Source organism: Pelophylax lessonae, assembly GCF_965119305.1.
Source record: "Pelophylax lessonae genome assembly, chromosome: 7".
NCBI classification, from domain to species: Eukaryota; Metazoa; Chordata; class Amphibia; order Anura; family Ranidae; genus Pelophylax; species Pelophylax lessonae.
The window spans coordinates 185724510-185741906 of NC_138774.1; the positions used below are offsets into that span (position 1 = coordinate 185724510).

At 40.8% G+C, this 17397-nt stretch overlaps 1 protein-coding gene across 1 annotated transcript in view; it reads right to left on the bottom strand.

Moving 5' to 3' along the window:
• Nucleotides 1–10306: 10306 nt before the first annotated feature.
• The window catches only part of EGFL7 (EGF like domain multiple 7), a 59204-nt gene continuing 52113 nt past the window's right edge, over nucleotides 10307–17397 (bottom strand). The window contains exon 10 of the mRNA XM_082264697.1: nucleotides 10307–10700. Coding sequence (XP_082120823.1) covers nucleotides 10678–10700 — 23 coding nt within the window. The 3' untranslated portion in view covers nucleotides 10307–10677. The remainder of the gene's footprint in view (nucleotides 10701–17397) is intronic.

The window sequence follows — 17397 nt, forward strand, 5'->3', positions numbered from 1 at the left end:
AGACACTGGACTTATCAGATAGCACTGGAGAGGTTTGTATGGCTAAACCCTAACTTACCAAAGACCACACTGCTTGTGGATTTAATATTGGACACTAGTGATGCACAAAACGGACTCGTTTTGGTAGAATTACAGATATTTCCGGAAAATTCGCTATTTTGTTGAAATGCATTTGGATTTAATTCGCTGCTATGAGTTATTTTTTTTGGTGTATTTTATTTTTGATTTTCTTGGCAGCAAACAAAATGGTGAAAACGTTGAAAATAAAATTGTAAGTGACAGTAAACAAAATTTGAGTTTTGTTGTTTTTTAATTTTTTTTTATTTAGCTTTTTTTCTTTCTGTGCATAAAATATCAAATAATAAAATACACCAACAAAAATCCATGAGCATTTTACAAAGCAACAATGAAAAGGTTTTTTTTTTTTTTTACGGTTTATATATTTTATTTTCAAGCAATTTTTACCTAAGCAGAACTAATGGTAAAACTGGGGGCCAAAGGAAAACTTTGATAATTTAGCAGAAATCACTCCGCTCATTGCTGTTGGATATATTGGGATAAAGGAATTTACAATGAATACATAGCACACCGGCAAACAACAGTGTAACCTAGAGAGCTGCTATTACCAGAGGGGTAACAGGAGAGGACTAATATGTTCCATGTCCAATGGACTGTTTCAGCAGCTGGGAACCGTACTTTGACAGCAACAGAAACATTATCCTTGGACGTTGGTAACTTGGCTCCTGCCGGGTGTATATCTAAATGTTATATGGGACTGGATAGGACTATGTAGTGGTCTGCAAATATTACAACTTGTCAGAAGCAGTGTTGACCCATTTTCAGCTGACGTCATTCAGCTGGTCCAGTCTCTGAAAAGATCCCAACTCTAATGTTGGAATCCACCCAGACACCCGACTGGCAGCTGGCTCAGCCTCTTACATGATGCTGAGAGCCTGGGCAATCTGCTCTCACCCCCTGCACAGCCCAGTGCTTCAATGAGCCCTGGAGGTGCAGAGCAGGCAGCTGGTGACTGACAGTCACTGGCTCTCTGCAGACTGAAGATCGGGAACGGAGTGATCATCAGTTTTTGATTGCTCAGTTTTCAGTCTTTGAAGGCAGATGGGGACAGCTGCAGCATCAGATCAATGTTACACCCACCCAGGTGAGCATGAATTTTTTATTTCTTTCCCAAACTTCTCTTTTTAAGCTTTGTCCCCATGCACCTCTCGCATATTTAATGCAAAAATAGCAGTGGGCCAGATTTTCCCTTTCACCTTTTTCACTGGCCAAAATCTTACTCATATAAGTAACTTTAATTTTAAAACTGTCTATACCTATTCTTTGTCTCCTGCAATGTGTTGAGATTTCTGACACTGTCTCATGTAAAGGAAGGCCAGTTCCAAAGTTTTGGAGTCACTGGTGTCAAGGTTTGAATTCCTTGCTATTGGAAGGCAAAAGCATAGTCCTCCATGTTTCCTTTGTTCCCTATGCAAGCACAAATTAATTTTATAAGCTGGCTTTATGCTGGTTTTCAGGTGGGGAAAGTATTTACCCCCAAATCTGCCAGATCAATTGCATTTCCATCACTCAGTTGCAGATTTTACAGGCCCTTCTCCAGAAGTAGGGGCTAAAAAAGCCACAGGGCTTGGCTGTTTGATTTTGCTAGTTTCCCATTAATTCCAGACATTTTGCCAAATGTGTGTAATAAATATATATATATATATATATATATATATATATATATATATATATATATATATATATATATATATATATATATATATATGACCGCACTATGAAGCAGCCTTTCAGACATTTCTTATCCATCTTATGTCTTGTAGCATTGTAGTCCAGTGGAATATGAGATTTTGCAGCTTTCCACATGTGAACTCTAGACATGTGGAATGCCCCGTTCATGGGAGCCCTCTGTAAACTGGATGCATTATGGAAATACATTGGGTCATTATTACTTCTGTCACCTAAAAAGGGAAGTTCTGCTTCACCCACTCACCCAGCCCCTTCGGAAACTTTTTGTTTTCGTTTTCTAGGAGCAGGTACCTAGTTTTGACAATACTTCCGCTCAGATTGCCTAGGCGATCCAAGTGGAACTTCTCCCCCCCTCCTTACTGTAACCTCCAGGGACAAGTCACTGATCCCAGGATGCTGCAGGTCTATTCACAAAGTGCAATGGGACTTGCACATGTGCAGTTGGAAGCCAGCTGTGAAGCCGCAGGAAGTCACAGCCGCCTTCCCATAAGCAAGATGGCGGTGCCAAGGACCCAAAGGCAAGCAACATACTGCCCGGGTAAAGGCAATGCTGGATCCTGGGCTGGTAAGTGTGTGTTTATTAAAAGTCAGAATCTACAGTATTTGTAGCTGCTGACATTTAATTTTTTTTATATTTGTTTTTTTAGAAATGGCTATAGCTCCCCTATAATGTAGTGTGCACTGGTAATTTTCCTAAATAAACCCCCAGTCAATGAGTGTTTCTATGACAACACTGGCACTAATTTGTTCAGGAACTTTCTACATATGTAGCGTCCGTAGCACAATCGATTTTTCCTGCTACAGTGTAGAGAACGCAGTGCTAGATCTAGGAAGGCTCACAAAGGGACTGCACTAAAACTTTTGCGATGCACTTATTTGTACATATTGCATTATACATTATACAGGCGAGAAAAATGCACAAATGCACCTGTCCATCAGTAGCGCAGCACAGAAATAACGTGCTGAAAATGCCCAAATCAGCCAACAATATAGGATTTTGTGCCTTTTCCATTCTCATTCTCCGTCTTTATTGGACTCTGATTTGACAACTGAGGATGGCTGAGTTTGTTAATAATGATTTTTGTGTTTTGTTTGGTTTCTTCAATTGTTTCTCTTGTTTTCCTGTTGTGTATAATCACAACTTGCACTGGACTGATGACTGCTGCTTTTATGTTTGTTGTTGCCAAAGTAATATATGAGACGCTAATTCCAGTGTATGACACTCTATAGAAGTATTAGAGGTGTAATTAATTACAACCTGCCATCAAATAATATATTTCTTATTTTTATTTTCAGAGGGTAAAAATATTTTACTTTAAAAGTAATCAAATTCCTTAGCGTTTTTATCTTATTTTTATGTTTATGTAATAGTTTAATAAGTAGAACTGTTTTTTTTTGTTCGTTGTGCCAAACCAGAAAAACATGGTGGTCGACCTTGTGGCAGATTGTGAAAACATAGAGGGATCAATTTACTAAAACTGGAGAGTGCAAAACCTAGTGCAGCTCTGCATAAAAACCAATCAGCTTCCAGTTTTTATTGTCAAAGCCTAATTGAAGAAGCTGAAGTTAGAAGCTGGTTGGCTACCATGCACAGCTGCACCAGATTTTGCACTCTCCAGTTTTAGTAAATTAACTCCACAGTTAGTTAACATGTATAAACTGTTTCTGTGTGTTTTTCCCATGTGTGTACATACGTGACTATGGGGGGGATCTTGCACTTATGGCACAACAGTTGTAAAACGCATGGTTGTCCTGCATAACTCTATTCCCAAATTCCAGTGCTTTTCACTATCCATTTCCTTTTTTTTTGGATTACGGGGGTGATGACGGATGGCACTTGGATGATGGGGATCTCTTGATCATTAGCATAGAGGAAACACAAGCTAAACCTAATTATATGAGACGTTCTTACCCGAGTGTGACTTCTTTTGCTCATGGTGTTGTAATTTATGAATAAATCTGGTCATACATGGAGTGAATTTCGGCTGATCTCTGATGAACCCACCGAAATGTAAGTGGGTGACCTTGTCTGCTGCCACCTGACAACATCCCTCAATTAAAAAATTAAAGGAGCCAGGTTTAAAATTGTTACAGATGAAGGCACTGTGGGGAGATTTACTAAAACTGGAGCATGCAAAATCTGGTGCAGCTCTGTATAGGAACAAATCAGCCTCCAGGTTTTATTGTAAAAGTTTAATTTAACAAGCTTAAGTTAGAAGCTGATTGCTACCATGCACAGCTGCACCAAATTCTGAGTGCTCCAGTTTTAGTAAATCTCTCCCAGTGTTTGGTTATTTGGTGGGGCTGGCCATCAAATTACAATATTATTCCGCGCTGTGTAGTGTGGATGGAAGAATCAGTTGGATCTATATGTGTATCAGGGGTGTCCAAACTATGGCCCTCCAGCTGTTCAGGAACTACAATTCCCATCACGCCTTGCTATGTCTGTGAATATCAGAGATTTATAATGCCTCATGGGACGTTTAGTTCCACAACAGCTGGAGGGCCATAGTTTGGATACGCCTGGTGTATGTGATCTATATGTGTGTTTGTCAGCTTTAAAATCCACATTAACTCTTTGAACAGTACAACTGAAAGTCAAAACTGCACCTTCCAGTTTATATCCATTGGAAACAACAGGGGGAAGTTCTTAAAACTGTAGCAGACAAAATCTGGAGCAGCTGTGTATGGCAACCAATTGGCTTCCAACTTCATCTAGTTCAGGTAAGGTTAAAAGATAGAATCTGATTAGCTGCCATGCAAAGCTTCTTCAGAATCTAGCCACTCCAGTTTTGATCAATTCCCCTCAATGCATTCAATCAGGGGCCTAATTGCACGTGTATTTATTTGTATTTCCCCAATGTAATCTGATTGGGTGGCAATATTGTACAACTGTTGCATATAATTGTTCATGTTAAAAGATCCCCCAAAGACATCACAGCGGGTTGGCTGTAAACAAGTTTGGTGGAAATCAGCACATACAGGCTGTCAAATATATTTTCCTACAGATTAATATTTTACTTGAGATGTATTAGATTACTTGTATAAAAAGACAAAGTGCCTTTATTATAAAACAAGCCAAAGATGTTTGTCATTATTTTCATTGTACGTTTCTAAATGTGTTGTGTAAATGTTTGAACAGCTATAAATAAAATGAAAACCCTTGTTTCTTCTGGTTATTGAAGTGTAGCCGTCTCGTCCCTTGGACAGCCTATACATTTTCTTAGTACATTATATGCACACCACAGCTCTTCCTTTGTGGTTTGGACTGCATTGGGACGGCTCTGCAAATACTTGTATTAATTGGTTAGTCTCACACGTTCATTGCTCGTGGGTGCTTTGTTTTTCATCTGCAGATGGGTCAGGACCAATTTTAATGTTTGGGTGCAGCATGTGACAATGTGCATGCTGGGAAATAGACATACCCCAACGTGTGTGCATAGACTCCATGCAAAGTCCCAGAAAAATCACATATGGGGCCCAGCACGTTTCCCAGGTACATTTTGCACTCTCAAACTTTCTCCCCCTTAAATAAACTGCCATAACCATCCTCTGCTCCCGATGACATCAGAGTGACAAAACGCCTAGGACTGGGCCTAGCGTCAATGTGCCACTTTCGGTTTGATTTTGTGGAGTGCATCGCGTCCCGGTCTTTTTGATTTTGACACGAGCAGACTGTTTTGATCTAATGTAAGTACACTACTGTGATTTCTCAATAAAACCTTGTATACAGATTCACACTATGAGGTTTACTTTTGCTATTTCCATGTACTACTGACACTGCTGGAGATATGACAAATCACATTAGTTGCATATTGCTCACAGAGCAGCTCCAAAACCCACTTTTTCCACAGGTTTCAGAACCATCCTCCGATAAGCTGATGACCGGAGGCATTGTAAAATGGGACACCACATCTCTTACTGACTGCAAGAATGGCCAGGCTACAGCCCAAACACTGTGGGTGTCTATGGGAGGTTGTGTTGGTCAGCATTGGCAGCTATGCCATGCTAAGGAAAAGATGTTTGTCATTGCTGTGTGTGGCAGTTAGAGGGCTAGAATTACTTCCCTGAGTAGAACTGCACTTAAATGTTGATTTAAAGGAACAGTAACAGTCTTTCTTGTTGGGAAAGATCATAGAATAGTAACCAAAGGAGAAAATGCTTCTCCCAGCTCCCTCCAGTGTTGCACACATGAAGGCCTGGATGCTTGGTTGGGATCTGCCAGTGTGAATTGGTAGCCTCCTCTAGGAACGATTATATGACCAAGTGTCCAGAACTTCAGAGGTACAACCAGCACTGGAAGCAGCCAGGAGTAGCACTTTCTCCATGTGGCATCCCCAGAAGCATGGTGATACCTCCAGAGATGGGTGGGCTGAATCTATGGCTAAAAGTTAGACTGAAAGAGCACTGGGGGCCAGTCCTTTTCTGTCTTTTTAAAGGTTTTATTTTTCATCACATAAGGATTCGGGATCCCAGATACGCAAAGTAACACAGACTTACAGACTTCTCCGGATCCATGTCCAGCTTCACAGTGTAAGAACTTTTTAGTCAAACCGGAAACCCTGTAGGTAATTTCGATAAGCTGGTAATAGACTTCTCTCTCTGAGCTAGTTTCAGTGAACTCTGAACACCATTCCCTATGCTTCCATGAATCCTGTCCAAGAGAGGCACCATGCCTCCGCGAGAAAACAAGGTTCTCCTCCTGGGTCTCGATTTTTGGCACAGCTTCCCAGATCCACAGGTAGGACCACTTCAGGCCTATCTCCACATCCAGGGTACATGTTAGGCCCCACTCAGGCTATGGGTTCAGTTCAGCAGCACCTCCCTAGGCCGACTGGGGGGAAAAGAGCTCACATGGCCTGCTCCAAATTGCAATACTCTCCCCCCCAGCATGCCCCAGTGCTAAAGTACCTCCTTCTGGTTAGAGGAAGGAAATATAAATATTCATGACTCAGCATTACTGTGGAATCCAATACTGTGGAAGTTTAGTGGAAGACCAAGTGAAAAAAAAATCAACTACAAGTTCCTGTAGGGCTGACCCCCACCTAGCAAACCTAAATTTAGGTAGTAGTCCCTGTTTAGGAGAGGGTGCTACATCCAGAAATGGTAGGTCAGCTATTTTGGAATATAAGAGCTTCCATGGCTGAATTTTTATTTTTATTTTTTGAAGGTGCGTGCTCTTTAGTTGTCATGTTTATCCTTTCTGAACACCAAAGCCGTTACTAACTTGTCTGTCTTAAGTCTGTATTTTAGAATTGTAAAGAAGGAATGAGGTTGGCAGCCTTGAAGCATAACGCTTTAAAGGAGAATTAGCAATGATGTCTCTTATATTACTATTCTGCAAAATTCCTTTTCATTCCTTCTAATACACACCAACAACTCTCCACAGATCTATCCAGTCTGAGAAATCACTCCAAGAATTATTTTGATTGAGAAATAATAATACCAGACAGAGGGAATGGCATTGGTGGAGATCATTTTTATTATACAAAAAGCAAACCACACAATAAAATTGTAAAATACAGATCTTGCATACAAACAAGAGTGTACCATCAAGAGGAAAGTGAAACTTTCAGAAATTTTTACATTAAGCAGCATGATAGAAAAATATCTTCTGTGTACATCACACCCATGATCTGCACCAATCCAGACCATGACATGCAGCCAGATATAGAAAATTGATTCATATAAAAGGGAATTGAAAACATTGTTTTCAGTGTGACTTGGAAAATAATCAAAATGTACAACTGATCTCATAAGAAAATAATACAAGGGTGAGTGCTGGTGGGACTGGTTGGCTACAACACAAACTTTCAAGTTCAGCCCCTAGGTGGCATTGCATCCATAGTCACTGCAAGACTGCCCTTCTGTATAGGCACTATTACATACAAGTAAGAATTTAAAATTAGATCTACTGTTTAGTTTTGGGTGAATGTTGGCAGTTGAAATTACCCTTACATCAAAGCTTACATTTTGTGAAGACTTGGCTGATATCACCCCACTGACATTATCAGCACTAATCCCTGAAGTCTCATTCATCCTGTTGTATTCTTTGTAAAATAACAAATAATTTCACTGAAGAATGTGTGTGATCCCCTCGAAATGGGTGCAACAATTGGGCAAGAGCTAAGAAGTCAGGTACAGTGATCTAACTGCTGGAGCTCACCAGAAAGATCAAAAATAATTCATTTACTTGGCATTTGTCAAAAATGGAAGTATCTGCTTTAGGTCAGAAACCAGATTTCAGTTTTGAGAATCGGAAAAATAGAATTACTTAAAGTGTTACTAAACCCACAACAGTAAAATCAGTCTGAATAGGCAGTAAATGCTTGTTATACTCACTGTGGAACATAAGGGGTTAATCCTCTGCATTGTGTAAAAAGGCTGTTTGACCCTGTCTCCTCTGATCCTCCTCTTCTTTCACTGTCTCCAACCCATCTCGGGATAGAACAGAGCATTTGGAGTCAGGCTGCACATGCTCAGTTCGGTTTGTATTGCTAGAGAGGTTTTTTTTTTTTCTTGGGAGGGTGCATGTGATCAGCACAGGGCCAATCAGCACTGTCCAGACAGAGGATCAGGGGAGAATGAAAACTCCTCCTACAAGCTTTAGGCAGCCACTGATAGAAGTCACAAGACTGCTCTAACTGCTGATGAGAAAAGGTATTTATCAGTTTATATTTACTAAAACTATTGCATTTACATGTTCTGTGGAAACCCAGGAACCTGCATTCACTATATCTGGTCTCCCACAGTACACAGAACATGGAAATGCAATTATTTTAGTAAATATAAACTGCTAAATACCTTTTCTCATCAGCAGTATATAGCAGCCTTGTGACTTCTATCAGTTCATAGTACAGCTTGTAGGCAGAGTTTTCATTCTTCCCTGATCCTCTGTCTGGACAGTGCTGATTTTCCCTGTGCTGATCACATACACTCTCCCAAGAAAAAACTGAGCATGCGGGGGGGGGGGTGCCTGGGTCCACCCTAATCACCCCCATGCAGTGTACAGTCATCCTGCGGCCGGGCCCCTGTCATTTACCTGCCGATTCCTTTTCTGAATGAGCACAGTGAGTGATTTGATACAGATCATTTACTGGGTTCATTCATAACTGAAGACTAGTAAACTGTGTTTACTATGTTTCAGTTTGTGAAAGAACAGGAAGCCGCTCAGTACAGAGCACTTCCTATCCATTCACTGTCCCGTGCAGCTGAAGCTTCAGAGAGAGGGGCTGGGAAATCTCTGTCCTCAGTCCTTCCTCTGTCACAAAAGTGAGACATCAGGGGTCTGTTTAGATCCTTGATATCTTACCAAAGCTCCCATTGGGGCTTGTAAAAGATTTGTAAAAAAAAATATTACTGTAAAAAATAATTTCTAAAATAAAAAAAACTGCCCTATTGACACCGTCCTTGTTTTAATACATTTATAAGTGTGTGTGTATATATGTGTATATATATATATATATATATACACACGTGTGTTTGAGCTTTGGGGTGCACACCCTAATGCAATAGTCTGCACACACCAATGCTGTTGTGGGTTTAGTAACACTTTAAGGCACCCAAGTACATTAAGTCAGAATAGCTATGTGACCCCTGTCCCAGCCAATCACAGCTAATCTCTGTGCGAAAAGCAGCAAGCTGGGCCAGGATCAGTGTTTTTTTTGTTTTTTTTTAAAGGGAACCGGTCAGTACAACAAATAATAGAACAGACCTGTGGCCTCCCTGGAACTTGCAATGATCAGCGCCAGGATTTATCATTCTAAAAAAAGAACAGTTCTAACCTCTGATCCTTGAGCCGATGCAACCTCCAAGCTTAAGGGCCACGCACAGCCTAACTATCCTACCCAGCACGTCTATCTAGCTTATTAGTGTACATACAGTACTCTTTACTTTGTGCCACCATGTACTTCTCACATACAAAACCTAAACAGTCACTACGCTGCACAGACCGGCTGCACCAGCTCAGTGAGTGACACTTTATATGGAAGAACAGTTCAGTCTGCAATGAGGTACTTATTGTCTTTATGGAGAACCTGTCACATCCTACATAAATGCTGTACACTATGGCTGATGTCCTTGTACATTGCCCCATCTTCTCTCCACTTTCCCAGGGCAGGGAATAAAAGATTTTGGTACAGGCGACTTTGCACCCTCCCTAAAGGTCTTGATGTGTACAGCTTTTCTGCACACCTTGGATAGAAGGGGCTTATAGAAACACATACATACACATATATATATATATATATATATATATGTGTTCTTCTGCAATATACAACACACTGTGTACTACTGCTACTGGGTAGGCCATGACAGGTTCTCTTTAACCAATGCGTTTCATGCTTGTCACTGATAGAAATAATCGGCCACTGACTGTTTATATGGAAAGTTTTGTAAACTATTTACAAGAAATGTATAAATATTACTGAGGATTTACCAGATTGATTACATACAGATAGCCGAGCCACTGGCGGTAGAGTCTCCCAGTCGCCAGACAGTTTTTTATTCATAAAATTCAAATTCATAGAAGTAAAAAAAAAATCAAACTCTAGTTGGTGTTTTTCAAACTTTTGCTGCCCATCGAGAGAATTTTCAGGAAGTTCTGGCCTGGCTGGATCAGAACCAGCACTTGGCAATTAATATACATCCCCAGTCGGCACAGTGAAAATATACCGAGCCTTACTGTTCAAATGGAAGGACAGGTTGTTCTGCACCTAGTGACCAATCAGAGTTCTCCCTTCAGTTTACAAGAGCAGCATAAGAGAATGTAGGGAAGCCTCTGATTGCTATGAGTAGCACAGACAGTTCTTCTTGCAGACATCATAAATAACAGGCAATATTACAGTTCTTGTATCGTGTAGTGGCCACAAGTCTTGCAGGTTGGTGTTCGTATTTTGTGTGCCATGGTGGTCAAAGTTCGTTTTTACAGGAGCCTGAAAGACAAAATAAAGAGTCATTAAACTTTAATGAGCCTGGTCTAAGCACCAATCTTGTTCGTTCATTTCCAAAAAAATATAGCCCGTGTTTAAAGTTCTCATTCATATTAATATATAACGCAGAAAATATTTTCATAAATTATATTTAGCTATTGTTAGGAATCATTTCCCATATATTCCATATTATTGATGCGGAAACCTGCAGTGGATTCGCAGGGTTCCTGCATCTCACCAGTGTGAACCAGCACTTAACTCTCATCTGAAATGGGTTCATATTCTGCTCTCCTCTATAGACAATCTACTGAAGGTCTGAAATGGGTTCATAGTCTGCTCTCTTCTATAGACAATCTACTGAAGGTCTGAACTATAGCTTGAATATGTTTTGGTAAATACCTGAAAAAATCTAAACGTGTGCCTGTGTCCAAATATATATGGACTGAACTGTATATAGTCATACACTATATTCTTCCAAAAGTGTATTTGTGAGATCAGGCACTAATGTTGGATGAGAAGGCCTGGCTAGCAGTCTCTGCTCTAATTTATTTAAGTTCATGTGCATGTAAAGGAAGGTGTCCCAATACTTTTGGTAATATTGTGTGTGTATATATACAGTGGGTACGGAAAGTATTCAGACCCCCTTAAATTTTTCACTCTTTGTTATATTGCAGCCATTTGCTAAAATCATTTAAGTTCATTCTTCTTCCTCATGAATGTACACATAGCACCCCATACTGATAGAAAAACACAGAATTGTTGACATTGTTGTAGATTTATTAAAAAAGAAAAACTGAAATATCACATGGTCCTAAGTATTCAGACCCTTTGCTGTGACACTCATATATTTAACTCAGGTGCTTTCCATTTCTTCTGATCATCCTTGAGATGGTTCTACACCTTCATTTGAGTCCAGCTGTGTTTGATTATACTGATTGGACTTGATTAGGAAAGCCACACACCTGTCTATATAAGACCTTCCAGATCACAATGCATGTCAGAGCAAATGAGAATCATGAGGTCAAAGGAACTGCCTGAAGAGCTCAGAGACAGAATTGTGGCAAGGCACAGATCTGGCCAAGGTTACAAAAAGATTTCTGCTGCACTTAAGGTTCCTAAGAGCACAGTGGCCTCCATAATCCTCAAATGGAAGACGTTTGGGACGACCAGAACCCTTCCTAGAGCTGGCCGTCCGGCCAAACTGAGCTATCGGGGGAGATGAGCCTTGGTGAGAGAGGTAAAGAAGAACCCAAAGATCACTGTGGCTGAGCTCCAGAGATGCAGTCAGGAGATGGGAGAAAGTTGTAGAAAGTCAACCATCACTGCAGCCCTCCACCAGTTGGGGCTTTATGGCAGAGTGGCCCGACGGAAGCCTCTCCTCAGTGTAAGACACATAAAAGCCCGCATGGAGTTTGCTAAAAAAACACCTGAAGGACTCCAAGATGGTGAGAAATAAGATTCTCTGGTCTGATGAGACCAAAATAGAACTTTTTGGCCTTAATTCTAAGCGGTATGTGTGGAGAAAACCAGGCACTGCTCATCACCTGTCCAATACAGTCCCAACAGTGAAGCATGGTGGTGGCAGCATCATGCTGTGGGGGTGTTTTTCAGCTGCAGGGACAGGACGACTGGTTGCAATCGAGGGAAAGATGAATGCGGCCAAGTACAGGGATATCCTGGACAAAAACCTTCTCCAGAGTGCTCTGGACCTCAGACTGGGCTGAAGGTTTACCTTCCAACAAGACAATGACCCTAAGCACACAGCTAAAATAACGAAGGAGTGGCTTCACAACAACTCCGTGACTGTTCTTGAATGGCCCAGCCAGAGCCCTGACTTAAACCCAATTGAGCATCTCTGGAGAGACCTAAAAATGGCTGTCCATCAACGTTTACCATCCAACCTGACAGAACTGGAGAGGATCTGCAAGGAGGAATGGCAGAGGATCCCCAAATCCAGGTGTGAAAGACTTGTTGCATCTTTCCCAAAAAGACTCCTGGCTGTATTAGATCAAAAGGGGGCTTCTACTAAATACTGAGCAAAGGGTCTGAATACTTAGGACCATGTGATATTTCAGTTTTTCTTTTTTAATAAATCTGCAACAATGTCAACAATTCTGTGTTTTTCTGTCAGTATGGGGTGCTATGTGTACATTCATGAGGAAGAAGAATGAACTTAAATGATTTTAGCAAATGGCTGCAATATAACAAAGAGTGAAAATTTTAAAGGGGTCTGAATACTTTCCGTACCCACTGTATATGTATATATATATATATATATATATATATATATATATATATAGTGAAAGGATTCCTTATTAGGATTTTCTAAGATAAGTGTGGTGCAGCTTTCTATATGTGGGCTCTATATAAGCCGGCTTAGTGCCGTTTCTGCGTAATTAAGCTTTGCTCGGCTGCAGGTCTCCCTGAGGGTGTAAATTTATTGTAAATGTGTTATCCCGTCGTTTGCATCCTCGGCTCTGTGCAGGGAATTATTCAATAATTGTTGCAGCTAATGGGATGTTTAAACTCATCCTATTCGTGAACGCCGCTTCCTTTTACAGGGCGACAGTCAGGCGGCTCGTTAGCCGAGGCAAGATTTGGACCAAGATCAAGGACAGATTGTGATTTCCGATTTATTGGACGAAGGCCTAATAAGATCTGAAACCTGACTGGTCTGCTAATGTGCAGCAAATAAGCCTTGAACAAATGCGCTTCCGTGAAGCGAAAATCGGGACACGGGCAGAAATACTGTTTATTTAATCAGTCCTAATTATTGAGCAAATGAACGTTCCCAGAACGGAGCGCAATGTGTTTATTATCTTTCTAAACGATGGTTCTGCCAGGTTGGTTTCGCCACCGCAAATTTTTGGAGGTTTTCATGCCAAGTCTTGAATTTTTTAATATCGAGCCAATTAGGCCGAACAAATGTTACTTTATTAGCAGAAAAAAATAATATTGTGTTATACAAATAAAATGTAATCATAAAAAGTGCTGACTGCACTGCCTGACATAAAACTTTCACAGAGCTGCGCTGCAGTTTGGCCGCAGCACAGTGCACCGGCGCTTTTCGTGTTGGCTACCCATAGATTTGATGTGTTTTCTGAAAGTGCACCAAAGATGAAGTTTGCAAAACTTTTGGTGCGGTTTCAGAAAACGCACCAAAAATGTGTGATCGTCTACGAGAAAGCACAACCCACACGAAAACCGCAAGTACACTATGCTGCACCTGTGCTGTGGCCAAACTGCTGCTGAAGCGCCTTTAACCAGTTCTGGACCGGAAGATTTTCGCCCCTAATGACAAGGTCATTTTTTGCGATTCGACACTGCGTTACTTTAACGAACAATTGCGCAGTTGTGCGACAATGTACCCAAATAAAATGTCATTTTTTTCCCAAAAATAGAGCTTTTGGTGGTATTTGATGACCTCTGCGATTTTAATTTTTTGCGCTATAAACAAAAAAATAGCGACAATTCTGAAAAGAAAAAACGTTTTCACTTTCTGCTATAGAACATTTCCAAAAAAAAATGTAAAAATCCAATTTTTTCATCCTTTTAGACCAATTTGTATTCTGCTACATATTTTTGGGGAAAAAAATCGCAATAAGCATATTTTGATTGGTTTGCACAAACGTTATCGCGATTTTTATAGTTATAGCGATTTTTACCGGGACTGCGACATTGCGGCGGACAGATCGGACACCTAACTGACATTTGTGACGTTTTTGGGGGGATCAGTGACATTACTACAGTAATGAAAATATGCACTGTTACTCTAATAATGACACTGGCAGGGAAGGCATTAACCCAGGGGTGATCAAAGGGTTAAGTGTGAGCCTAGGGAGTGTTTTCTAACTGTGGGGGGAAGGGCTTGTAATATCAACACAGAGACCCGTGATCCTATATAGCAGGAACACAGGAGCTCTGTGTTGATCTGAGAGAGAACATTGGCCTGCTGTGTTTACAGCAGCAGACCGCTGTTCTCTCTTCACGGGGGCCGATCAAGGGTGCCCGGCGGCAATTGCGGCCGCCAGCCACGCACTTCGGCTTTACCTCTGGCGAGTGGATCGCTACCGCCAACCGCCGTACAGTTACGACGGTTCGCGGAACCTGCTGACCTGCCACTGTATAACTGTGGCAGCTGTTCGGCAAGTGGTTAAAAAGGAATACTTCACAAATACCACTTATATGTTTTCTTAATTTGTAATGTCTCATATTCCTTAAAGAAAAAGAAATTGCAAAAAAAAAAGGAAACTTCGAATTAACAGATGAATCACAGTTAGGAAAAGATAAAACAGCAAACAAGTAGTAGAAGTGTGAAAGTCACATCCATATTAAATTGAATCTACAGGTATATTATGTAGGTAATCACAGGTATGGGAGATGTCATTGCTGACTTGTTTGTGTAGGTGCATTCCAGGGCTGTCATCCTGATTCTGCCTGTACTACCTAGTGAGGCCCGAATCTGAACAACCATGTGCATGGTAAGTGCTCAGTAGATCACTAGGTAGTAAGAAAAGAATTGTGATGACAACCTTGGAGCCTGCATCTTACAAAACAAGTCTGCACTGGCATCTCCCATGCCTAGCCTGACTGTTTCACTTTAAATTGTAAAAAATTTAGGAGAATTTAGAAGATTGTGACTTTCGCACTTGTGTGTTCATTTTTAGACTTTTGTCTGGGTTTGAGGACATGCACCCATACCTGTACGGCTTTCAAATTGGGATCAGCAGCTGTGTCCTTATAACCACTCTGAATAGTCCTGGATTTGAATGCCGGCATGCAGCAACATAGAACAAAGATGGCCCTTTGCACGCACAGGTGTACGGATCTGTATGCCCCTGTGAATGAGGCCTTAAGAGTTGGCCAGTGCAATCAGCACCTTTTATGAATGCCGGCAGTGACCTTTTTTTTCCTTTGTATAGCAAGGCTCCCAACTGTCCCTGTTTTGGAGGGACCATCCCTGATTTGGAACAAGGTCCCTCTTTCCTCCTCATTTGTCCCTCATTTTGGTCTGATCTGTACAGTTGTATATGAAATGCACTTTTTATCTTTCAAAAAGTGTTTCCCAGTGCGAAGCCTTTCATCCAATTTCTAAAGTCCAAAAGCCAATATAAAGGAATAATGGTGGCTAACAAAAAGCACTCGTGGGTATCTTTGTTGCATTTCGAGTACATTATTTAATCGCACAATTTTATTTTATCACTATTGCACTGATAGTTTTACATTGTTATACACTCGTGGGTCGTGGCTATAACTAATCATTCTTTTTTAAGTCCCCTTTAAAGGAGCATGGCAGGGGGTGTATGTCTTATGCCTACTTACTTTTGCTAATAGGTGTCCCTCGTTCCCATCTCAGAAAGTTGGGAGGTTTGGTATAGTGCCCATTCTATAATTTGTTACATATTCTCATATTTACAATATGACTAATGCCCCATACACACGTGCAGATTATCTGCAGACTTTTGTCTGCAGACTTACCTTTTCTATGTAGTACAAGGGCCTGCCGGATTGCATACAAAGTGAAAATGTTTAGGTTTGACCTCATATTATATGGTTTTGGTAAGTCTGCAGACAAAAGTCTGCAGATAATCTGCACGTGTGTATGGGGCATTAGCTTGTCTAGGCTTGTTGATATCATCTCCATTGAAAACAATTGTTCTGTATGTTCCCCATTCCCACTATACAGGAACGTTGCATAAAAGTGCAGCATGTATGAATTTGTATGCAACACAATGCACAAAAACGCTTATCAATGCACATTAAGGTAAAAAAGGAAGAAGGAAAAAAAAAAAAGTACATTTTGGCCCCTTGATGTAGCCACACATGGAAAAAAACCAACATGTAAAAACATAATTCCTTGTGTAGTAAAACACAGTGCAATGCATTAAAAATGATGTCAACGCGCATCAACAATAGTGTATTTTTGTGTTTTCATGTGCGTTGAGGGTATAGAGAGATCAGAAAATAAAAATAATTCCATGTTTCAGTTCTTAGAACAACAATCTGAAAACAGACCTCAAAGCCCACACCTTGCAGTCACTAAAAATGAATAAGGCCTCATTCACACGGGAGGACGAATCGGGTCCGCCTTCCAGATTTTCAGGTGGACCCAATCGGACCATCCATTGCCCTCTTTGGAGCTGTGGATGTCAATGGGCATGTCTTTTCTTTGTTGATACCCGCCAACATCTGATCTGAAAACCAGACGATGGGGATCCGTCCCCCATCCATCTAGCGGATCGGATGACGGTTGCTTGGCGACAACCAGGCCGTCTGTTTACATCCGACCGCCCATAGAGGAGAGTGGGCTGTGTCTGTGTCTGCTCTGCACAGACCTGTTATCTGCCTGCTTAGCATAGAGATCCGTCAGTGGGAACGGGGCCTAAGAAAACCGGAGCTCACAGCAGAAAACCTTGAGACAACTTCCATAGGAATATCTACTTTTATAGAGCTTCCGTGGACATTTTTATATCGATTTTAAGAAAAAAATAATGAAAAAGAAAAATATCTGACTCTTATGCAGCTAGATATATAACACATACATTTTATTACTTATAAATGATAAAGCCCCACAAAGCTATACCTACTATTTTCTTTTTCATTATTTTCCATATCAGAATTTCCATGGAAGCCCTAGAAAAGTAGAGATTTTCTCTTTCATTTCCTGGCACTCTTATCAGGTCACCTGTGATGTACTTAC